Source organism: Monodelphis domestica, chromosome 6 (genome assembly GCF_027887165.1).
Source record: "Monodelphis domestica isolate mMonDom1 chromosome 6, mMonDom1.pri, whole genome shotgun sequence".
Taxonomy (NCBI): Eukaryota; Metazoa; Chordata; class Mammalia; order Didelphimorphia; family Didelphidae; genus Monodelphis; species Monodelphis domestica.
Window position 1 is genome coordinate 292,067,685 of NC_077232.1, and position 25,926 is coordinate 292,093,610.

Here is a 25,926-nt window from a genome sequence, read left to right on the forward strand (position 1 = left end):
AAGTGATGCAAAATGAAGTGGGCATAACTAGGAGAATATTGTACACATGGTAACAGCAATAAAATATGATGATCAACTGTGAATGACAAACTATTATCAGAAATGCAAGGATCCAGGAAAACTCAAGGTACTCATGACAAAAAAAAATCTATGAACTGCTATAGAACAAACTGACAAGTGTGAATGCAGACTGAAGCATGTCATACTTCACTCTCTAAACCTAAAATACAGTTAATAAAAATGGCAAGGAGATTTTTATTCATCTTCTTGTCACTAATAAGAATCTGTAGGAGACTTCCAGGCTAAGATGGTTGCCATGTAGAAGGTACTTCATGACTCTTCTACTACTAATCACAACAAAGCATCTCAAAAGGACAACACCCAAAATTAGATGAAGGAAGGGGCTCTCCCATAGGATGCAGCCTTAAAAGTTTGGGCATTTCCATGTTATAAGGGGGTAAAATTAAACCTACCAAAGTGCAAGCTAATCACCCCACACACACCACCTTCCTTGCCAAAGTCAGTGACAGAGAGCTCTTGGGAACTGGCTAAGGGCACCACAGTCTTACACCTGAGTGCAAAGCCTTGGCAGCGAGACTTGGGACCCACAGAGCTCTCCACAGGAGTGGAGATAGCACAAAGATGGGCTGCCCACTGCAGTCACGGTGAAGACTGGAAAAATAACCTCAGGGCAAAAACTGCTCTGTAGCTCACTGCACCGAGAGCTGCCTAGCCTCCTAACTCAGACTTCTGGCAGAGAAGGAAAGATAAAAGTAACACAGCAATGGCCACCAACACCCAAGTACCAAAAAATGAAAGATACAACAAAGAAAGCCTCTGACATTGGATAACTTCTATGGAGAAAAGAAGCAGAGTACAGAGTCGCGAGCAAAGAGTGGCAAACAAGCAAACACATTCAAACTTTCCAAAAATTATGAAAATTGGTCATAAGCTCTCAAGGAACACAAATTGGAATTCAAGAACCAACTAAGAAAGATGGAGGAACAATGGGAAGAAAAGTGGGAGAAAGAAATGCAGGTAATTCAAAAGAAAAATAACAATTTAAAAGATAGAATCTCCCACTTAGAAAAACAGGCACAGAAATCACATGAAATAATAAGCAAAATGGAGACCAGAATTGGCCTGCTGGAAGCCATGAAAAGCAGGTTAGACCAAACCAAAAAGGAAAATCAAAAGATCATAGCTGAAAACCAGACTTTAAAGACTTGAATTAGGCAAATAGTAGCCAATGATAACACAAGACAGCAAGAATTAATAAAGCAAAGTCAAAAGAATGAAAAAATAGAAGGAAACATAATATATCTCATTGAGAAGACAATGGACCTGGCAAACAGGTCCAGGAGAGACAATTTGAGAATCACTGGTCTACCTGAAAAGCTAGAAAAAAACAGGAGCCTTGACATCATATTACAAGAAATTATCCAAGAAAATTGCCCTGATATTCTTGAACAAGAGGGCAAAATAGACATTGAAAGAGTCCACAAATCACCCTCTATATTAAATTTTCAAAAGACAACCCCCAGAAATGTAATTGCAAAATTCAAGAGCTTCCAAGCCAAGGAGAAAATACTGTAAGAAGCCAGAAAGAGACATTTCAGATATCAAGGAGCCCCAGTCAGGATTACACAGGATCTGGCAGCTTCCACACTAAAGGACTGCAAGGCTTGGAATATGACATTCAGAAAGGCAAGAGAATTGGGTCTATAACCAAAGATCATCTACCCATGAAACTGACTATATACTTCCAGGGGAAAGTATAGGCATTTAACAAAATAGAAGATTTCCAAGTATTGTAAAGAAAAGACCAGAACTAGATGGAAAATTTGATACTCAAATACAAAATTCAAGAGAAACATGAAAAGGTAAACAAGAACAAGGGGGGGGGGGATTTTTTTAACGCTTCAGTAAGGTCAAATTGTTTATATTCATATATGGAAAAATGATACTTGTAACTCTCAAAAATTGTTTTCATGGAGGAGTAGAAGCACAGAAGAAAAAAACAACTGCTTGATCACATGTGTCAATGGGAATATGATTGGGGTTATAAACCCTAAATGATCACCCTAGTGAAAATATCAATAATATGGAAATAGGTCTTGACCAAAGACACATGTAAAACCCAGTGGAATTATGTGTTGGATATAGAATGGGTTGCAGGGTGGAGAGGGAAAGAACATGATTCTTGTAATCCTGGAAAAATTGGGATTGGGATTGGGATTGATAAGGAAACAGCTCTATCTGTTAAAACACCTTGCTATCATCCCAGGTATTTTCTCAATCACCTACCAGTGCAAAAAAAAAATATATATATATGTGTATATATATATATATATACATATATATATATATATATATACACACACACACATATATATATATATATATATCCTGATTCTACATGTTACCACAACCACCTGCCAGATTTGATTAAAATTTAAGGGAAAAAATTCATTCCAAGCTGTATGTGGAACATAAATTTTTTTAAGTTTTGATTTTAAAAGTCTTACTTCAGTGTTCTATTCTGGAGCCAACTTTCATGTTTATAATGCAGTTTTTCCAAGTATTCCAGAGGAATTTCTTGTTCTTCTTCTCTTCCCCTCAAGAATATTCTATGTAAACATTTCTAAAGGAATAAAAAAAAAGAAATTGATTACTTTTCACAAACTTTAAAATACAAAAATCAAGCAAACACTGTCTTTTTTAGGTTCCATCTTAGAAATAATTCCTGACAACTAATAGGCTTTCCAAAAGTAACTATATAGAAATTTTACCTATCATTTATGGTTTTTAGTTTAAGAGCTTTTTTAAATTTTAGTTTGTCAATCTAGTGAGTACCAGTTTGGCTTTTCCATTGAATTTCATATAAAAAAGGAAAAAATTAATGATGTAATTGTAATTCTGCCATTTATTATGGGGTCTGGTCAACATTCTCAAATCACTGTGGTTTTTAAATAAAGATTTGTAAATATATTACATTAAAAATACTGAAGTTGGGGGCAACTAGGAGGCCCAATGGATTGAGAGTCATTGGATCTATCATTGGATAGAGATGGGAGGTCCTGGGTTCAAATCTGACCTCAGACACATCCTTGCTGTGTGACCCTGGTCAAGTCACTAAACCCCCACTACCCAACCTTTACCAAAAATTCTTTTGCATTAGAAACAATACAAAGAAGGAAGATAAGGGTTTGTTTTTTTAAAAAGACTGTAATACCTAAAAGATCATAAATTCATTTTCTAAAATAGATGAGTTATGTCATAACCTGTTTTTACTTTATTCATAATAATAATAATATGAGAATAAATTCAGTTTGTACTATATGATACTATTTCTCTTATAATTTTCTTCAGACATATGATGGCTAAAAACTAAACATATTTTATGGGCCAAAACTTAAGCAAAGTCTTTAATGATTTGGTACCCAGAATACATGTTATATCAAGTCCATGTGTGAAAGGGAAGTATCCCTACTTAACATTAGTAAGTCACTAACAAAGAAAGTTCATGCCCTAACAGGCCACAAGCACTGTGTTCCCCCCACCCCCACCCTACGGTGCAAGGCAAATTGAAAAGCTGTGATTGATTACTGAGATGTGATGAGGAGAGCTGATGGATGGAGAAAACTGTATATAAATGGGAGCCTAAGAGAGATTCCCTCTCATTCATTGCTCAGCTCATTCTTGGCGGCCTTTAGCATGGGGAGCATGATCTGTGGTGGGATTCTTGGTGGTGTTGGCCTTGTGTGCACTGAAGATTCTCAGCAGTTTTTCAGCATCTTTGACTCTTTGGATTTTGGCTTTCTGATCCAAACTTTGGATGCTGTTGAGATTCTAATTTGGGTCTGCATTAATGGTCTGGAGGCACTAGGATTAGGACTTAGGGTATTTTTTACTTGGTGATATTTTCTACCTCCTTCCTATATCTCCCACTTTAATATCTACCTTGCTATAAATTAAGCTACTAACAGCTTACTGACTCATAGTTTAACTTTCATAAACAGTGACCACAACAATTTTTTATTGTTATATTTTTTTCAAACCCATTTTAATTATAATACATGCTTCTTTAAAAGAAAAAAGTTATTGCCAAAATAGCCCTTTAAAATTATAGTAAATTTAAAATTGCTTAAAGCTAAATGGTGTGCTCATATTAATAAAAAGTCCACTTCTATATTATCTAAATCTAATAGAGAAGTGTGCATAAGATTCTGATAAAACTACTTAAAGGGAAATGAGTCAAGACATCAGCACATGGAAATCTAAGTAATTGAAAAACCAGTAAAGATCTTAAAGAACATGTGAGAAATATATCTCCTCTGCCAAGGTAGACAGGCAGAGGATTAATAGGACAGAGTATCATATATTGTTCGATACGACCTAAATGTTTTTGCCCAATTGTTTTCATTTTCATATGGCTAGAGAAAGGTTGTTGTTAGGGAAATGACTGTGATATAATAAAGATAAATAGGTATCAATAATGCATATTTTAAAAAGGAACATTCATAGGAGAACATGACTTTAGAATCAGAAGACCAGAACTCAGGTATATAAGTATCTTATATACATAAGCAACTTACCTCTCTTGGCCTCAGTTTCCTCATTTGAAAATAAGGGGATTGGACAAATGGTCTGTAAGATCTGTTCCATATCTAAATCTCTATTTCTTTAATAAAATTCCTATATTCATACAATTCTGAAAGGGCTAGTGAGCATAATGCATATTTCTGCTTGTCAAAAATCTTGCTTTTAGGAAGGTAGGGTTAAGGAAGGAAAAAAAAAAAACCTTAATTCTTTTCCTTAAATAAATGAGGTAAATTACTAAGGTTAGAGTTCATCCATATCCTCTTTACACTCAGATATAACAAGAACAGAGGGGAGGGTAACTGCTATGTTACCAAAATTGCATTTTTAAAGGGGTTCTTCCCATCAACCATGAAGTCATTTCCTGGCTTCTCCTCCTTCCTTTAGCAGTCACTTTATATTCCCCCTCCCATATCCAAGTCAATCTCATTTACCAGAAACTACGTCCCTATACCTAACATGTTCTGCCCAAGTCCTTTTGGAAAGGCCCTCTCTATCTTTAACATTTCTTCAGGTTTGAGAGCTATTTAAGGGTCTCCAGGACTAAAAGGCTGGCCATCAAGTTTCCCTAGAACAAACTCTTCAGCACTAGGACTAGAGTTTGAGAGGAAGGAAGAACTGGCAACATGTACAAAAAAAAGAGAAGGTTCAACAACCTGGTCAGAAGACTTGGCAAACCTAGGATTTGAGGTGTGCCAAAGAAAATTGCACCCTGTATACCTCAAAGAATTTCATCAGTTTTCTGAAAAGATTGGAAAATTACAATATATAATCCTCCCACTGTGCAATAAATGGAATAACAAAAGGTAAAATACATTGAAATTCAAAGAATTTATAAGGCATAGAAAAGCTTTTCTATATCTTACCTCTGGAGTGGCTCGGAGATAAATTATCCCATCCAGTTCAAGACTCTGACCAAACTGGTTATTCATCCAGTCATGCCAGTCTTGATAAATTGTCCATTCTGTTTCATTCATGCAATCAGACTCATATAAGTTAGATGCAAAAATATACCTGAAAGATAATATGGATACATTATCAAAATTACTCCCCTTTGATGAAAGTCAGTTCCCAATCACTTACTAGATAGACTATGAAAAAAAAGTATAAAAGAAATGTCCAGAAAGGCAATCTGGGGATATTCTAATATACCTGATTTAAACCCTGAGTTTGGGGACTGCTTGGTGCTATTCAAATGATCAAGGGGAAAAGAAGACTTACTACAGCTTGTAGCTGCGAAAATATGGTTTCAAGACTGAATTGCCAAAACTGTAAAAATAATTTTAGTGTCTTGATTTAAATCAAAAATAAGTAGTCGCCATGGGAAAATTCCCAAATATGAAAATATACCCAATTCACCTGGGTTTTATGGAGATTTTAATTAATACAAATGAAGGAATTAAGGAAAGGGAGAAAGAGAGTAGAGCGTAAATAGTATGAAGGGCCTAGGCCAAATAGCCTAGGCCTGAGCCTTAAGAGAGACTAGTCAGTCTTTTATCACTCACCACAAGATTTGTCCCAAGCAAATTCCAGTCCTTCACTGAAATCCTCAACTCCTGAACTGAGTTCAGAGACCCAGCTCCTCCAACTAACTCCAAACTCCAACTAAGTTCAGAGAGCCAGCTCCTCCAAACTAACTCCAAACTCCCCCCTAAGTTCAGAGAGCCAGGTCCTTTTAAAGAGAAATTTCTCTTGTGTCACCTCCCCTAAATTTTCACATCTACCAATCACAGTAGACGTTTTCCCCAGGACTGACCATTCTTAGTTCACATCTTCTTTTGTTCTTACTTTCTCTGGGTAGACTAAAACTTCACACCTCTTTTGTTAAGCTTGCCTTTTGTAAGTTGCTTGACCTTTTAGTGATTAATTTAACCTTTATAGGTACTTAGCACCCTTTTGTATTAGATCTAAAAATAGACCACCTAGCTTAGGGGTTTTGCTTCACTATAAGTATGAGTTGGGGACTTTTCATTGTTCAGTAAGGAGTTTACAACTTTATCTTGCCCTAAGACACTGTCTGAGCAGAGTGGAGTAATTTTAAAAGTTCTCACATTGTTGCAATAGGGGAATTTGCTTAACCAAATCTTCTAAGGTACAGTTTGAGCAGTTTTAAGATTCACAAGCTCCAATAAATCACTTAAAGAAAGACTTAAAGAGCCAGGGAGTCTATGAGTTCTAGAACTCATGGGGAAGAGGAAAAGTATTGATTTACAAACAGGCCTCATAACATATCTAGGTTGAAAATGAACAAAAGCAGATCAGAATTCTGAGATAGGGGAACAGGAATGGAGAACTCACTTCAAAACAGCCCACACATGGGCAGGGGTCCTACTCTAAATTATCCCTGGGTTTGGAATGGAGGGAGAATATCAACCATGTATCCATTTTAGCACCAAGTTGCTGCTGGTGCTCTCATCATTCATTACCTCCAGTGTTCAATTTACCCCAACTACTTATATTGCTTGTAACTCAAAGAAGCTGAACAAACTAATTAGCTCCTATCCAAGGTTAAGGAACCAAGTGGTATACCTGTCACTATATACAGAACGCTCAAAGAACACCACAGGCTTCTCAGCCTCTTTGAACTTCCCATTTACAGCAGAGAGTTGAGCTCGTATCCTGCTCAAGCAGGCATAGGTCTGGAAGGTGAATGACCATCGTTCTGGTTTTTCATACATCATCTGAAGCACATTCCCACCGCTTTTCTGAGAAGTTGTCAGTTCCTATTTTAAAACAAGAAACTAAATTGAGTGGGCTTTTAAAAAATAAAATTCTCCCCCAAAACAATGACAGAAAAAAATACTCATCGATCCAAAATAGTTAATTTCTCACTCTGTAATTCTGTCTACTATAGTTCCCTGAGCTGAATATAGATAAAGCGATCGATTCATTAGACTAGGGTACACACAGTAAATAAAAATCCATTTGTGCCCATTGACAATAATGTTTAGTCGTTCAGTCCTTCAATAAGAATTAAATGAACACTGGCTCTGTACCAGACACTCAGTTAAGCAATAGAGCTACAAAGACAAGTGACCCTGCCCTCAAAGAACTTTCATGGGGTGGGGGAGGGAGGGAGGAGATGGCAACACGTAAAGTGCCCAGTAAATACAGAAGACATACAAAGTATGTCACAGTAAGTCTTGAAGAAAACAGTATTCTAAGAGGTAAAAGTGAGAATTTCATATGCCAGGCACCACTGAATTGCAGATCCTGCCCAAGAGTCAGTGTCCAAAGACCAACCCCTTGTTCCCTATCCCCCATGAAAGGGATTCTTGGTAAACTTGCAGATCAATTTCAGTTACCTAGATGATGCTCCTATAAATAATTTTTTTTAAATAACACTTCCCTGTTTTAGAATCAATATTGATTCTAATCAAAAACGATTCTAAGACAGAAAAGTGGTAAGGGCTAGGCAATTGAGGTTAAGTGATTTGCTCTGGGTCACACAGCTAAGATGAAGACATTCTTTTCATTAGCATGTATTCAGGGAAGTAAAAGTTTACCCTGTAAACTTTATCATTGTCAGAATTCATCGCCAGCTTTACACTGCCACTTTAGATAGACAGAGATGAAAGAAAATGCATTTCCCAGGTCAGATATTTAGGGACAATATGTAAAACATTGAACACAGGCAACTGCATTACAACTACCACCCATAATCCCTGTAATCTGACTGTAGAAGCTTAATGTAGTGATTGAGACATTTCATTCACTCAGGCCACCTGGCACTTCCTGTGACCACAACAGCTGTGGGACATTACTATACCTTTTGTAGTCTGAGAGATTTTATCCAACATTTTTGCTGAAACCTCTACTAGGTGTCCAAACCAATGTTATTAAACTTGGGTAAGTAGGGCTAAGGGAAGGAAGGCAGGAAGGAAGTTTATCAAGGAAGGAAAGGTATAAGCATTTATTAATTACCTACCATATGCTAGGCACTATGCTATGTGCTTTAGAAACTTTATTTCATTTGATCCTCATAATCCCCCAGGAAGGTAAGTGCAATTATTATGTCCATTTTACAGATAAGAAAACTGAGGCAGAGAGGTTAAATGTCTTGCCCAATGTCACACGCCTAAGTGTCTGAGGCCATATTTGAAATCATGTCTTCCTGACTCCAGGCCCAGAACTCTGTGAACTGCACCCCCTAGATGCCTCCCATGAAGGGAAAAAAAAGGAAAAAGAAAAGAAAAATTTGTACAGGAAAAAAATATGGCAATTTCACTAGATTTTAAAAATAGAATTACTGTGAATTGAAATAAAAAGGTCTGTATTGTCAAATTCCTCCTCATTGAAATATAAAGTATTGATAAAAATAATTAAACAAATATACCCTGACAGCACATGATAGTAAAGATATAACTGAAAAAGGTCCAGAAGGGGAAAACTAAAACCACCGGAAGTTGGGGGAAAGCCATTTATGAGTATGGACTAAAAAGATTAACAAATTCAATCTGAACAAAGGGAGATTGAGAGGGAATATAACTGAAATCCATAAGAGCCTAAAGGAATATGAACTTCTTTACCAAACCTCTATAACCACCATGTCTCAGCCTTGACCTTTGGATGACACAATTTTGTGTGTTTTTTTCAGAGCTTGTGGTATACCATCAAATAAAGAATTATGAATTGTGGGATGATCAAATGTTATTGACTTTGCTACTAAAAGTAATGCAAGGATCCAGGACAATTCTGAGGGACTTATGAGAAAGAATGCTATCCACGTTGAAAGAGAGAGCTATGGGAATAGAAATCCAGAAGAAAACATGTGATTTATCACTTGTTTATATGAGTACGTGAATTAAGGTTTTGGTTTTAAAGATTGCTCTTTTACAAAAATTAATAATATGGAAATGGGTTTGAGTGATTTTATATGTGTGTGTGTGTGTGTGTGTGTGTGTGTGTGTGTGTGTGTGTATACATATATATATATGTATGTATATCCCAGTGGAATTGCTTGTCAACTCCAGAAAGGAAGAGGAGAAGGAAAAAACATGAATCATATAAACCATGTAAAAACTTTAAAATAAAAAAAAAAGAATGTATGACAATCTTCAAATATAAAAAGGTCTTTACTGACTTGTGCTTTGGTCCTGAACAGCAACAGAAATCATCAAAGTATGATAGGAAAATAAGCTTTCCACATAAATATGGACAATGCTAGAAGGTCTGGCTAATAATCCTGCCCAGAGACAGTAGAGGCAGTGCAAATAGATTGTCCAACCTTCCCATTTTGTCATCAAAATTAGTGGTAGCTATACTGAGCACCTCATAATATTTCTGCCACCAGGGGGCAGGCAAAAGAACAAAGAAAATTAAGATAACCCAAAAAAGCTTCAAGTCAGCAGCTAGAGAAACTAAGGCCTCTCTTAATAAAAAGTGATGTTACTTCTATTTCTAGTCAATTTATTAGGCAAGCCATTATACTAAACACTGGTGATTCAAAGACGGGGGAAAAAAGTCCTTGTTTATAAGGAGTTTATGTTCTGCTAGAAATACAATCTGCACACCAACAAATGAAAGACAAATGAAAAGTAAACTCAGGCCAGTGGGTCAGGTAAGAAAAACTCTTCTGTAAGAACTGGTGTTGGGGGGGCAGCTGGGTGGCTCAGTGGATTGAGAGCCAGACCTAGAGACAGAAAAAGCTAGACTGATGCCAAACTGTTAGATGCTTTAAATGTCTCTCAGAGTAAATTGCAGAATGGCAATCACAGAAGATTCTTGAGCAGGGAAGTGGCAGAGTCTGCCTTGCACATTATTAGGAGGAATATTCTGCCAGTTGCAGGTTACATGGATTGACAGAGGAAGAGAAAGCAGTAAGAACAATTAGAAATCAAATTCAATAATACAGAGATGATTAAACCCTGAATTAGTGTGGGGGCTGTACAAGAGAGAAAGTTGTATGAGGGCCATACTTCCTTCTCATCCCCACTCTGCTTCTAACTTTCTAGATTTTCCCACTATGCTTACGGCCCTTTCACCTTGGAACACACCTCTAGCTCTCCAACCCCTTTCTTCTATTGAGGAGTTCCTACTGAGGCATAAATTTTGGAGACTGGTCTAGGCCAATCTTCTATCATTCCCCTCTCCCTGTTTGGCTTAGAATAGTAAATGGAGTGATGGCCATTAAGTCTGGAAAACTCGAGTTCAAATCCTGTCTCAGACACTTACTAGCTTAATTGTATGAGCTCTAGACAAATCATTCAGCCTTTTTTTTTCAGACTCAGTTTTCTTGCCTATAAAATGGAAATAATAGTACATACCTCACAAGGTTATTATGAGGATCAAATGATCCTCTTCCACTTTTAGATCTGTGAAGCATTATATTTATATACATTTTTATGTATATGTTAGTTATTATAATCATTATTATTATCATTCTCCCCAGAGTTTAGCAGTATTGGACATAGAGTAATAAATTCTTGTTGCCTTGCCTGGCCTTGCATTGAGTAGAAAAGTGGTGGAGGCAGACTAGATTAGACTGGCTCAGCTACTGACTGGATATAAGGAGAGAAGGAATTTCTTCATTCTTTTGGCTCCCACAGTGGTTTGTTTTGCTGCTGACCAAACTTCCTCTTGGGCAAACTTTTTTCCCTTAGCATTCTTGACTACTTTCTCCTATCTGCCTTTCCCTGGTTACCATTATACTATACCTAGTTAAGTGTGGGGCTGTATGGGGCCCACTTTCCTTCCCTTCCTACTCTTGTTTTCTTAGTGATCTCAATGGGTTCAATTATCATTTCTATACACATGCTTCCCAAGTCTCTACCGGCACAGTACCAAACATGTCACATTACTACATTCACAGTCTCCATATGTTAACAGTTTCATTTGAATGGAAACAACAACAACAAAAAACCATTGAATTGCCATATTGAGCACTGAATAAGCAATGCACCATTTTCATACCTCAAATTCATCCTGCGTGCTCTGAACATTGCACCACCTGGCAACAGGCTCAGGAACCACTTCCCAATCATCAGAGACTTGCTTAAGGATATTTACAAATGTTGATTTCCCTGCAGCTGTCAAAAGGTAAAAGAATACAATAATCAGAAAGTGCTAAGTATTCATTAACCTTTATAAATGTGTTCTTAAAATAAGATATATTATAGCACCCATTTTTTCAAAACCAATTTCCAGATTTTTCTTTGGAGTTTTCAGTTTTTTTTAAAATGTAAGATAAATCTGTAAAAACAGACAACATATTTTGTGGATTTCGAGTTTTGATTTTAAATGTAAATGAAAGATTGAGATATTTGTGGCAGAAAGAGTATGCTAGTCATAGACACTTTCTAAGTCTAATAATTTAGGTTTCTGCCACATTATATTTTCAACTATGTAATATCTATTTGGCTCTTTGGCCAGTTGACCAAGTTTACTTCTCTATACAAGTACTATAGTAATTTCTAAAAAGAAAGATTTTGTTAGCTCCAAGACCACTTATATAATAGTTTTAAATTTTTTATTGATGCCTTTTTATATCACCTAGATTTGCAGATAAACACCTTCTTCCTCTCCCCAAAGGACCATATTTGAGGAAGAAAAAAAAAATAACAGCTCTTCAAAACCAACACACTCCTGCCAGCACATCAAACAACATCCTACATTTATAGTCACCCACATCAGAAATGAAGGAAGTGTTGTGCATTCTCTAATCTTTTCTCTTGGGTCAAACTTGGTCCAGGATCAAATTAACTAAGAAAAAGAATTTCAGGAAATACTGTACTTTTCCAGTGACCTGACTTTTCCAAGATTATGCAAATGACACACAAGTTCTAGCAGGTGCTACCATGTTGTAGCAGGACTCAAGGCCTTTTAGCAATAGACTAGATTTATGATTTCCAAGAACCAACCCAGTTAAATACAGAGAGATTCATCAAAAGGATGTTAGAAAAATTCTTCAATTGAAAGAAAAATAAAAAATAGCCCCGTCTTGTTCAGCCAATTCACTTCTCCAGTAATGAGAAGTCAGTCGTAAAAAAGAGAACATTGAGAGAAGTACATGGTGTTTAGATTCTATCTGAACAGTCTCGATAGTCAAAATTAGAGATCCTTGTCCAATGACTAATATTACTGGATGAACTGAGATTTGTATCATGTCTTTACACTCAGTATAAATTAAACCAGAAGACAAAAAAAATTGCAACCAGATGAAAATTGGCCCACACAGGTTTGCCATATTGATGTAAATAAAGAAGTGGGTGTGATTAGTTCTGTCCTAGAATGCAAAATTTAAAAAAAAAAAAAAGCATTTCACAAAAGTTTGGATGGTTTCTATGTTGATATGGATTTAGGAAAATAATCCTATGAAAATTACTGGAATTTATTTACCACTGTTTATTATAGAGATAAAGGAATTCCATGAAGAATTTAATGAGACCCTTCCAAATTCAATCAACATATATTTTAATATTGGGTGACTTCAGAACAAAGGTGAACATGGGGAGGTGGAGTAACCAGTGGAAAAATTGGTTCGGGTATGAAACAAGATTATAGCCTGTACAGAAGCTTCATGCCTATATATCTTAAGAGTCAGAAGTTGATGGCTTTAAAGATGAAAGAGAAAGTGACCTATTTAATTTAACCACTTCGTTTTTCAAATTTTGAAACCATAGATCTAAACAATTAAGTGACTTGCCTAAGGTCAGACAAGTAGTAAGTAGCAGAGCCAGAATACAAATTTAGATCCTCTAAAAGTTATAACTTTCCAAAGAATTTATACCACAAAGGGTAAAATAGATATGATGGTAATTAAGAGGGATAGAAGTATCAAGTGAGGGAGTTTTTTGAGGATGGGAGAAACACTGACATTTTTGTAGCCAATAGGAAAAATCTGTTTTGCTTGACCAAACACATTTGTAAGAGGGACTTTGTTTTTCTCTTATTCTTAATTTAGGGGTGGGGACTGAGTAGATTTTTGCTGGCTGAAAAAAAAAACCCATAATTTTAAAAAATGAAATTAAATGACTAATTTGTGATGTGGCAGTTAATTCTGAATCAGCAAAATGTATACTGGCAAAGCATAGACTTCTAATAGCAAAGAAAGGCCAAAATCAACAGCAACTAACAGACATAAAACTGAAACTACTCTTTCTGAATTTATTTAAACAACTGTTGAACTTTAAAAAAAAAAAAAAGAAAGACATGGATAAAAGAAACAATGCCAGACTATTATTAGTCCTAAAGAAAATGTCTTCCACATAGGAAACTCCAGATGAAGAAACTTCCTCTCCCAATGCAAATCTGAAATTGTTCTACAGTTTAGAGTTTCATGGAGTTGCCTGGGAAAATTGAAACAATGTAAAATCAATTGCCATAAGGAGATGAAACAAGCTTGAAAATAATCTATAAAGACCAGCAAACTTTCATCTTTTTACTAGGCAGAGGTTGAGCAGCCAAGGATAAACACTATTTGCTATATAATAAACTTGTTTGGAAAATCTAATAGAGAATTTTGTTATTGTGGTTGTTTGGTTATTTTAGTTGTGTTCTCAACTCTTCATGACCCCATTTGGGGTTTTCTCAGCAGAAATACTGGGGTGGTTTGCCACATCATTCTCCAGTTCATTTCATAAGTGAGGAAACTGAAGCAAATAGGTTTAAGTGACTGGTCCTGGGTCACGAGCTAATTAAGTATCTGAGGTCACACTTGAATTCAGGAAGCTGACTCTCTTCCTACCTCCAAGCTTGGGGACTCTCTCCACTGGGTTGCCTAGCTGCCACAGTAGGGAATATTGCCTAATAAAACAGTAAGAACATTGGAGGGAAAGGCTGAAATCAAAAGCTTAACAAAATGCCCAATTTAGCAAAATCATCCCAAGAACATTTCTAGGTAAAACTGAAGAAATGCAAAAATGCAAAAGATCTGTCAAAATTTCAGTAACAGACTTTCCTCCCCCTTGACCTCTCTCTCCACAGTCTGTAGATTGCACTCTTCTCCCTTCTACTCCATTTTCTGTTTCTGTGATTCTTCTTTCTCCTGCTTCTGCTCTCACATCTCTGTGATTGCTCCTTCTCTGGCTCCTTTCCTGGCTCAAAGGCCACAATGACCCCACTAAAGGTTGGGTGTCCTTCAAGGCTCTGTCCTTGGCCATCTTTTCAAAGTATTCAAAAGTCAGAAGAAATTAATTCTAATCATGAATCTGTTATTTACCCATGTGACCTAGAGTAAGTCAGTTCACCGGCCAGGGCCCATTTCCTCATTTATAAAATATGGGGGATGGACTAGAACAGAGGTATCACGCATGTAAATGGACTCCTGAATGTCTACTGCACTGGATAAAAATGTAACTGAGAAGTACCTGACAAAATAAATAAAACTAAATAACACAAAGCCAATGGTAAACTGAGGTTTTCTAAGTCAATATGCAACCTTCACGGATCCTTCTTTGTGATTTTGTTCCCATTTCTATTTGATTTTGGTACCAGTGAACTAGATGACCTAGGAGATCCTTTCTATCTTTAGATCTATGATTATATGATTCTTGATGAAAGTCTGAGGAAGGAGCAGGAAAGTATTTGCAAAGATAGTAACCCTACAACAGGCTAAAACAAGTAGAGACGAAGATTCCAAATGCTTACTGACTGTTGACCATAAAAAAACAATTTGTTCTCACTGAGCCAAAAGGTACTTAAGAGTCTTCTCCCAAAAGGTGTCATGCCTTCTAAGCATATTTACTTTGTGTCTTCAGAACAAAAGTCCTTAACAGATATATCAATATAAAAAACTATTTGAAGATTCTCTGAGTATTAATGACAACTAAGGCATAAAACAGAGGTATGTTCTTGCCAAAATATATTCACCACTGTCATGGACAGATAGATAGAAAAGTCCTCTAAATTTACCATATCAAAGCTTCCTCAATGAGATCCAAAATCATTCAAAAGAGGTCAGATTCACTTTCTACAAATGATATATCAAGAGAATGAAGAACTTTAATTGTCTAAATTATGTTATTAAATAATCCAAAGAACTGCGAATACACAATGAACTGGATGGTCCCAGAATTGGAGAAGTGTGGGCTAGATTTCCACATGCACAGTACTTTTAGCTTCTTCCTAAAAGAATTCCAGCTTTTTTAGATTTCTATGCCTATTGCCTTCACACTTTCTCAACTTCTTGCAAACCAGGCTTCCATCCTCACCACTCAACTGAATTGCTCTCTACAGCATAACCAATGACTACTAAATCGAAATTGCAAAGATTGAGGAGCATGAAGTCTACATTCAGTACCACCAATTCCTTACCTCCAACTCACTTTTCAAACCCTGATGATCTAACTTTCAGCCCACCATTCAATTCAAACTATTCTTTTCATAGTTACTAGCCATCTCATAATTTCTAAATCCAACTACCTTTTCTCAGTCTTGACACTAACTTAAAGCCAAAAAATAGATGAAAACGAGACGTGTTTTTAACTGATTCATAAAGAGAAGAGCCACTTCTTCCTCAGAACCTAAAAGAAGAAAAGAATAGCAGTTGAAAAAGGAGAAGAATGGAGTCTTATTTTCTCAGCTGAGCAACAAGCAAAATCCTCTAGTGAGAGGAATAAGGGAGAAGGATAATGGCAAAGGAGGCTGGGCAAGAAAAGAGAAGGTTTGAAACAACTGCTGTAGGAAAAGTCAAGCAGGAAAGAATAATTAAAGGATTTGTCCTGCAACAAAAACAGTCACATGATTTATCTAACAAATTTATAGAGGCTCTAGTAAGCACTCAGAGATTTTGAGGGTGGAAGAGGCAACATTTGGTATTTTCTCCTCTTTGAGGTAATGCCCTTAAAATGATGTCACTTAGAACTAAGAGTTTCTGACAAACATTGTGGGACGATCAAATGTAACAGACTCTGCTACTAGTAGCAATGCAATGATCCAGGACAATTCCAGGGGACTTATAAGAAAGAATGCTATCCACATCAAAAGAAAGAAATGTGGGAGTAGAAATACAGAAGAAAAACATGATTTATCATTTGTTTATATGAGTACATGATTTGGGGTTTTGATTTTAATAGATTGCTCTATTGTAAAAATGAATATGGAAATGGGTAACAAGTAATAACATTTGTAAAACCCAGTGGAATTGCTTATCAGCTCTGGGAGGGGAGCGAAAAGAGGGAAGGGAAAGAACATGAATCATATAACCATGGAAAAATATTGAAAAGTAAATTAACTAATTTTTAAAAGTAAAATAAAATAAATTCAAAAAAAGGACTAAGTTTCTAAATACTTATCTTGGGAAGTCACTTCTATGAACCTAGGTTTCCTCAACTATAAAAGAGTGAGAATAACATTTGCTTTACCTACCTCACATAACTTTTGTTGAGGATTGTAAAGATTAAATTAACTCTCCCCTGCCCATTTTTAGATTTAATCACCAAAAGCGTATACACCCCACTTACACTTGAGTGGGGGAGGTCTGTGACCCACATGTGTAATAGTGGGTGAGGAATCAGAAACGACTGACTTCCCCGTGGGCAGTCCTAAACAAAGCTTTAGCTATAATTGGTACATGTCAAAGTGGAGGAAGTCACAGGAAGTAACGGAAAGAAATGGTCTTTAAAAATGCCAAGAACTTCCTGTGGACAGGCTCTTCAGTCTTTTGCCTTCGACTTGACTTTGGAGGAGTTCCAGCTTGAGACCTCAGACTGATACATGGTGAGTGAAAGGCTAACTCCCTTTCTTGGATTTTCTGAAGGGACTATCCTCAGGAGAGACTTACCCTCTTGGGAGAGGCTCCCTGCATCCCCAGGTCCTCAAGGCCAAGGCCCCTCTGGCTAAGGACTAACTATAGCTCTGCCTGGGTTGAGCCAGGGCTGGAGCAAAATACTTAGTGTGCAGCCTAGATATCTTATCCTATCCTCTCTCTGATTTTTCTTACTTTCATTCACTCCTTCTATATTTTATAAATAAATTATTAAATTAAATCTCTTTGGAATTAATTAAATTCCTGGTGACTCTATTCTTAAATAAGCCAGTCCAATCTTTTATAAAAAGCCCTCATATTTCTACCCCTTACAGGATCTAACAAGATGAATAATGTGGAAGTACTCTAAACTGTAAAGAAATTATCCTCTAAAATGTGAACTGTATGTACTAAAAACAACCAAACTGGTTTTATCTTGAGTTTATGTGATTATATTATATACCTCTTTATAGAAAGCATAGCCTGGATCTGGAGTCAGGAAGATTTGGGTTCACCTCAAATATCTATGAGGTATGTAACCCTGGGCAAGTTACTTCACCTCTGTCTCAGTTTCCTCATCTATAAAATGGAGATAAAAATAGCACCTACCTCCAAGGTTATGAGGATGAGATAATATTGATAATTCACCTAAAAAAATATTTAAAAGGGCCAAATAAATGCTGACTAGCTATTATCACTGAGAAACCTGAAGCCTTGTGAAGTAACCAACTAGCTCAGTTCTCAGTAATAATCAGCAATCAAGAGATTCTCACTCTGTAGGCTACGTAGTACTCTAACCTTGTTCTTGCACACTGGTCTTATTAGGTTATTACTATTACATTATAGATATTAGTTCTGCCTCAGGGGCATGCTCATCAATGTTTAACAACCAGCTCTCCAGGAAGAGAAAACATATGCATGATGCACTTTTAAGTTTAATCTTCATTATTAACATTTTCTCTATGTTTCTTAAGACTAGACAGTCAACAAAATAACATATCAAGTCCTAATTTATAGCTTTTGCCCATTTCCAAGGTATAAATGATCATACTGACAATTTGGCAATCCTGAACTGGTTCAAGCAGGCTCCAACATATCCCTGGGTCTGCCTCCAGTCTATATTAAAAACTCATTTGTTATTCCAATCTTCCTTTTCTGCACAAAGTAGGAGAAAGGAGGCTCAAAGGAGTTTTTTCTCTAGTCAACTCAATTCAACAAAAATATAGGAAGTGCCACAAAGTTTAGATGAGACAGAGTATCTGCCCTCCTGGGGTATAATAGTGAAATATGACACAAACAAATAACCATCATATAAAATAACATGATTAAGTGCACAGAAATCAAGGGGGGGGGGGAAGATGGTCACTAACTTAAGATAGGAAAAGAGATTAAGGAAAAACTGATAGTCCTTTGGCATTTCAACAGAACGGTAAAAATGGAGTTCCGTCCTTTTTCTTCTTCCAAGGGATACTAACAAGGGGGAAAAATCTATAAAAATGAGGATGGCAATGAAAGGACAATTGAGTAAAGAATAAGAAATTTAGATGATTGCCCCAGAACTGGAGCAAGACAGTTTGGAAGAGGAAGCCAGACTTTGGTTATTTTCTATGCTACATGTAAGAGTGTAAAGAGACTGTATTTGGAGTTAAAAGAACTGAATTCGGATCCTAACACTGCCACATATTACCTATGTGCCTTTAGGCAAGTTATATAATTTCCCCTAGTTTCTTGTTTCCTCACCTATATGACCTACAGGTAAGTATATCTGATGAAGGGAAAACAAAAAGTGATCATGGATGACAGTAGTATTTAAAAGAAGCACATAAATGGAAGCACTGAAAAAGTAAACAACCATAGTGCTAATCAGAGGAGTGAATTGGGGTAGCTAAGTAGCACGGTGAATACAGCTCCAGACCTGGAATCTGGAGGACCCAAGTTCAAAACTAGTGTCGGACATTTCCTAGCTGTGGGACTATGAGCAAGTCACAACCCTAACTGCCTAGCCACTGCCACTCTTATCTTAGAACTGATACTAATACAGAAGGTAAGACTTTAAAAAAAGAAAAAGAAAAGAATAGATGGTATTCACAAGAAACCAACAAAACATATCCTTAAAAAAGTTCAGGACACCAACTGAATTCCAAAATCATTTCCTCAACTTATAATACTAGACTATTCTGCCTTCTTTTGAAAGGTCAAAGAGAAAGGAATGCTGGTCATATCCTAAAAAGTTGAAGAAATACTATCCTCAAAACAGATTTTAGCAGGGGAACAATACTCTTATTTTCCAATGGGGCAAATATCCAGTTCTTCAAACTTATGGAGGCAAAAAGGAACATAGCCAAGAATATGCGGGCAAAAAATTGGGGGAAAAGTCATGGGAACGAAAAAGTCCTAATGATTAGTGTTTTATACTAAGATCATTGTGCCAAAAGTCATTCTGCCCAGAATACTAAGATCAGAGGCAGGAGGTGAACCCACCATAAACAAAGCATAATAGTGTTCCACTATGATGGAGCGTGAGGTGAGGGGTTTTACAAGTACATCATAACATTGAGCAATTTAGAAAACAAGGTCTGGAAAGAAAGGCAGTAGAATTTGAGGTTACAGAGTTCTTTTTGGCTTGCAGAACAAGGATTTCTAGGACATTGACAACTCACTGTGGGAACTAGGCATTTCACAACTTCACAAGTTCTCAGTTTCCTCATTTGTAAAAGGGACAAGATCTAGAAAAACAACGACCTCTGGAGTATGAAAGAGAATCAAGAGAAAAATGTCTATAGGCACTTCCAAAACCAGTTAGTCATATTAATACAAAGTACAATTCATATGAATAAGTCAAAAACGTCTTTCTACAGTCAAAATTAACATTGTTTGAAAGACTGTCTATTCTCCAAGTTACTTCATACGAAGTAACAACTTGAACTAAGCAACATACAACTTGATACTTTTTACTAGAACTTTACCAAACCTAAAAAACACTCTGGAAAGAGACATATTAGTTATTTAATTATCAATAATCTATGATTTATATCAAATATTTAATTATTAATATTTAAAAACTAAATTCAGTAAATCATTTATCACTTGTTGATGACAGATTATTGTTCTCCAAGGACTAGACTAGCTATTTTTGAAGAAGTTCATAATCTTGATGGCCCCAGAATAACAAATTTTTCTTCCAAAGAAACTTTAAAAGACCCTCTACTAAGTTATAAAAGGATTGTAAATCATGTAGGAGGGGGAAATACCTATACCAACCTAATATGACTAAAAATAGTTCATATATAACATTTTTTAAATTGCAAAGTGCTTTCAATACATTATCGCATAGGATTGAAAGGAGATGGGAGAAGAATAGGTAAAGAGAGAACTGGGCAAAAGGAGAAAGGAATTCTAAAGGTAATTTAGAGGAATTTAGATTTATAAATAAGCCCATGGAGTAAATTTAGGAGAAATATGGGAGAAATTGAGTAAATTAGGTGATTTTGAAATATTTAGACAGATGCAGAAGGGCAAAATTGAATCTGAGGACTCAGAAACATGGGAGAACTTGAGGATATGATAAAGGAGAACTTGAAAGATAATGGAGAACTGAAGAAGAGTTAGTTCTGAAGGAAGACTGTATATAGTATAAAGTGAACCCAAGCCTATGATGACTACATACCATAGTGGTGTATGAATTAATTAGTAGGAAGTAAACTAATTGCTTTATATCATAAACCTTACAATTTTTTATATCTTCAAAAAATTTTAATACCCTTTGGCTTCAATCATTTTATACAATTTTGCAATGAATTCACAAGATTTTGACACATCCTTTAATTCTTCTTCAGGAAACCACAAATCACAGTGAATTCTAACCATATTTTCATTTTTCCAATTCTAGTCTTGTTTAATGCCTAAGGTTTTCAATGGGGGAAAATTATTGCTTTTAAACTATTCATTAACCTAGAATATAGTGAATCAAGGGACCTGGGTTCAAATCCCAGCTCTGCCACTTACTGATTCCAGTTGGAAAAGTTGTGTTATTTCTCTTGCTCTCAGTTTCCTAAACGATAAAAGGGTTTTGACTATATGACCCCCATTTCCTGTTATAAATCTATTATCCTTGAAGCCTTGTTCTAGCCATGGGACAGAAAAGGAAAAAATATTGAATGAATATTATAAGAATGAAACAAATAGGGATGGCCCCTCTAGGAGAACAAATTGACCTTTTATTCACAGAAAGATGAAGACTTTGGTTCCGTTTTAGTGGTTTCAATCATATTTGACTCTCCGTGACCCCATTTGGGGTTTTCTTAGCATCCTTCCATAGCTCATTTGACAGATGAGAAAAATAAGGCAAATAGGGTTAAGTGACTTGTCCAGGGCCACTTAACTAGGAAGTGTCTGAATCCAGATTTGAACCAAAGACTTCCCAAGGACAGGGATATTTTTAAAAGGCAAATGAAAAACTGAGTGAAGGTAGAGTTGAGGAGTGAGAACAATAAGTTCTACTTGAGGTATGTACAAAGATCAAGTGTGAATGACAACTATTGTCAGCAATACATGGATCCAAGACAACTCCAAGAGATTCAGAACAAAAGCTATCTACCATCATAGAAGAAACCAATAGAATCTGAATGCATTTTGAAGCAATTTTTCACTTTATTTCCTTCATGAGTTTTTTCAAATATAAGCAATATGTCTTCTTTCACAACATGATGAACATGAAAATGTGTTGCATGACAGCACATGTACCACCTATATCATATTACCTGCTGTCCTAGGGAGAAGGAAGAAGTAGGAGGGAGGGAAAGAACAAAGATCCAAAAAATGTTAGAAAACAATTATTAAAATTGTATCTAGGGGCAACCAGTATAGCATGGATAGAATGCCAGGCTTGGAGTCAGGAAAACCTGGGTTCAAATCTGGTCTCAGACATTTCTTAGTTGTGTGATCCTGGGCAAGTCACTTTACCTGACTGCCTAGCCCTTGCAACTCTTCTGTCTTAGAATTGCTAATAAAACAGAAGGTAAGAATTTTTAAAAATTGCATCTAAATATAATCTGGAAAAAATATACATATATATAAAATTAAAACCAAGTGCAAGTGAGGCCGAGATAGGTAGTGATCCCTCTAGGCATTTGAGTCGAGAATGGAAAGAAAGCTAAGAGTTAATGGCTCATATGTGGAAGTTGTGTGCATAGACTTGGATAACTGAAATGGCAGAAATGAAGAAATTGAAAAAAAAAAAGGAATGAAGAAATTGAGATGTGCATTTGAGTCTTGAGCTGCAGAGAGAAGTCGGAGCTAGAAATCATTTTGTAAGTCATGTCCACAGAGGTAATATCCAAAATGGTGAGAGTAGATGAGATGAGGAGAGTAAAGGACGCAAGATGTTTTCCCCCTTTAAAGCAACTAGATATTAAATTACCCCCTCCAAAAATAATAAGGGGAAAATTACATATGTATCATACAAATATAACATTTTGGGAGCACTGAAAATTTGTTGAATAGATTTCTCTAGAACCCAGAATTAGAGATGGGGAGTACAATCATTAAATCCTTCCTCCTGAGTTTTCCTAATCTAGATGGTTAATTTAATCACCTATGGTGAGACCATGTCCACTCTGTAAAAACAAACCTAAGCCTAGGTAATTTGAGACCCAATTGTAATCTTGGTTTCTCTGGGAATAAGTCATCTTCCAACCTTACCTGCCTTACTAGGATCTCTGGGGACTAGATAAGGATGAATGTTCTAGTGAAGCCTTGGTACAGGAGAATGAGTCTGACCCCCCTGTGACCAGTCAAAAGTCCTCAGAACTTAGTACCCTTCAGCCTCAGTTTCCTCACCTGAAAAATGATGGGAGAGGCCTAAATAGCTTCTGAGCTGCCTCCCACTTCTAAGATTAAGACGCTTTGCCTGGGCCTCAGTTACACCGCCTGTCTCTTAGAAAGGTTCCTGAGCCCCTTTTAGACCTCCCCTGCCCGGGCCCCGGTTTCCCTGCCCGTCAGCTCGGGGTACTGGGTGGGAATGTCCCTGAGCGCCCTTCGGGTCTCAGTTTCCCCACCTGTCGGTCCATAGGGCCCTAAACCCCGTTCCAGTCCTCCCCTGCCCGGGCCTCAGTTTCCCTACCCATCAGCTCTGGGGAGGCTACGGGACTGTCAGGAGGTGGGGGAGGGGTCGGGGCTGGGAGGCTCACCGATGTTGCCTTCGATGGCGATCTTCTTGATGCGAGTCCTCCCCGCTTCGTTGGCGGGAGACGGACAGCTCCTCTTGGGCGGGGTAGCCATGACTTCTCCTCAGCTGCGGCTGTGGTCCCACTGAGCCCGGGCAGGGTAGACGCGGGAAACACCAGCTTGTTTGATTTTGGCGCGCGGGGGAGGGGCGGGAAGATGGCGTCATGCACCTCTTCTCTTGCCCCGCCTCTCAGCGGACGCTTCCTCCGCCTCTCCCGACCCTCTCCCTCAGTCTCTGCCTCCCTGGGTCGCAGAGTGTCGCACCATCTCCCCCTCCAGAGATAAGGAAGTGCTCAGAGCACCAAGAAAGGGTAGTCGGAAGGGGCCGATTTCCGAGTGATCGATGGACGCCAGTGGAGAGGTGCTCTCCTTGGTAGTCGCCTCAGTGCTCCTGGGAAAGAGGCTGCCTGGTCCTCCAGAAACGGAAGGCTTCCAGTGAATAGCCTCCCAAGTTGAATGAAGGTACCCAAAAAACTGTCCAAGGAAGAACAATGAGAACCGAGTTTCAAAGAGCTTTGAGTATAGAACAGGTCCTGGCAGGGATTCTCAAACTTTTTGCATCCGGTGGACATAGGCTAAAAATATGTAGAAGATACACAATTCTCAGATTATGCTGACTTTCCTCAAGTACAGCATTTCCCTTTGCCCATTAAGTACTAGTACTGGAAGGTTGGATGTCCATAGGGCAGCTGCTACCTCAGGTTTTAGAACCAAGGCTGCCAAATGAGTGCCCACCAGTGGGTTCTCCATTAACAATCAATTATTAGGTTAATTAGTTCTTAGCTAATGCCCTTTACTAAAATGGCATAGTAACACACACACACACACACACACCAGTAGATATAAAACATTCTCCCTTCTGGAGAGGAGTCCTCCCCTCATAAATCAAGAGCACACTTTACTCTTTTGCTGAAGATCAAAGGAGGAAGAAATAAGTGGTTTTATGTCCTGGAATATATTAGAGACCACCTGTACAGAAAGAAATACTTAAAGAAGCAGACCATAAGACTAGCACTAAAGTATGGCACAGTAGTGATGGAGGCTTTCAATCATCCAAGCATTTGTTGAGCAGCTCATAATTTCTTGACTTGCCTTCTTTTTAATTTCATCCTTCCAAAGGGGAACCAAAAAGGGAAGTTGTACTCTGGCACTGATTCTAATCGAAAACAAATTGATTTCTGGGGTCAAAATGATGAAAATTCTGGGTAGAAGTGGCCACTCCATTTTATAATGTTTAATACATCACAAAAATACAATTGCATCTCAAATGAGTGGCAGTTATCTACTGTTTTAATTTATTTTAAAAAAATAATAAAAATCTGTCTTCCAACTGAAGACCTGTATCCCTGGATAGGGTGAGTGAAAAAAACCCCTACCCCCTTTTATGATGATTAGATAGTTATGATAGATAAATACTATTACCATAAGTGAATACTCATTATTTATGATTCTTTTAGTATTAGTATTAGTATTAGTTTTAAGGATTGATTTAATTAAATTTTAGTTAATCATTGTTAGTCAGCATTTAGGCCTTAAACTTCTGATGTCATGTGCCCTCAGCAACCATGGTCTTGAACTTGTAACCTTATCACCCTAGCACCCCTACTCCCCCTTGTATAAGTTACATTGCCATCAAATGGCTTTTTCTACCAATGAAAAGTACTTCCTAGCTGTTTCAACCAATGTACATTACTTCCTCGTCTCTATTTTTATCATGGTATATAAATTGTCTTGGGTTACTTTTTTTTATTTTATTTAATTAGTCGATTTAGAACATTATTCCTTGGTTACAAGACTCATGTTCTTTCCCTCCCATCCTCAATCCCTTCCTATATCTGATGCACAATTCCACTGGGTTGTACACGTGTTTTTTGAGTTATTTTTAAACTGGCATGAAAGTTGTGATACTTCTTTGGTTATAAAGGAGGCCCTCTCAGAAGGCTCAAGGTCTTTGATCTTGGCCAGAGTCCGGCTTTATCATGAGAACAGCCCTCTCTCAATAAACCTATTTCTTTTTGGCTTGGAGACTTTATTTCTCTTATTGGCATTTCTGCTAATAGAATTTTCCCCACATTTATATTTTTATCCTGTCTAAAAGATTCAATTGGAGTATGAGAAATTTGGAAATGAGGGTGCAGTAGCATCAAACATCTTGTCCTGACCTTGGGTAGTCTCCTAACAATTGTCAGCTGAAATCCCAATTGAGTGGAGAGCAAATAATGGTGTCTTAGTGCTGTCGCTGAATGTTAATCTGTTAGCCCTTGAAAAGAGTAGAGAGGCATTTGAAATACGTACTATTATTTTAAACAATAACTGGTCTGCAAACTGAATCCATATATTCCATTACCTCCATATCTGCAGCTTCATTTTATTCTTAGGAGGGAGGGATCTCTTACCTAATTTGCAGACTGGAA

At 37.1% G+C, this 25,926-nt stretch overlaps 1 protein-coding gene across 1 annotated transcript in view; it reads right to left on the reverse strand.

The window, feature by feature from the left end:
• DCK (deoxycytidine kinase) overlaps positions 1-23,977 on the reverse strand; it is a 35,396-nt gene extending 11,419 nt beyond the window's left edge. Inside the window, exons 1-5 of the mRNA XM_001364549.4 lie at positions 23,476-23,977; positions 11,515-11,630; positions 7,132-7,325; positions 5,469-5,616; positions 2,529-2,644 (exon numbers count right to left, since the gene is read on the reverse strand). Coding sequence (XP_001364586.1) covers positions 2,529-2,644; positions 5,469-5,616; positions 7,132-7,325; positions 11,515-11,630; positions 23,476-23,566 — 665 coding nt within the window. The 5' untranslated portion in view covers positions 23,567-23,977. The remainder of the gene's footprint in view (positions 1-2,528; positions 2,645-5,468; positions 5,617-7,131; positions 7,326-11,514; positions 11,631-23,475) is intronic.
• Between the last annotated feature and the right edge of the window lie 1,949 nt (positions 23,978-25,926).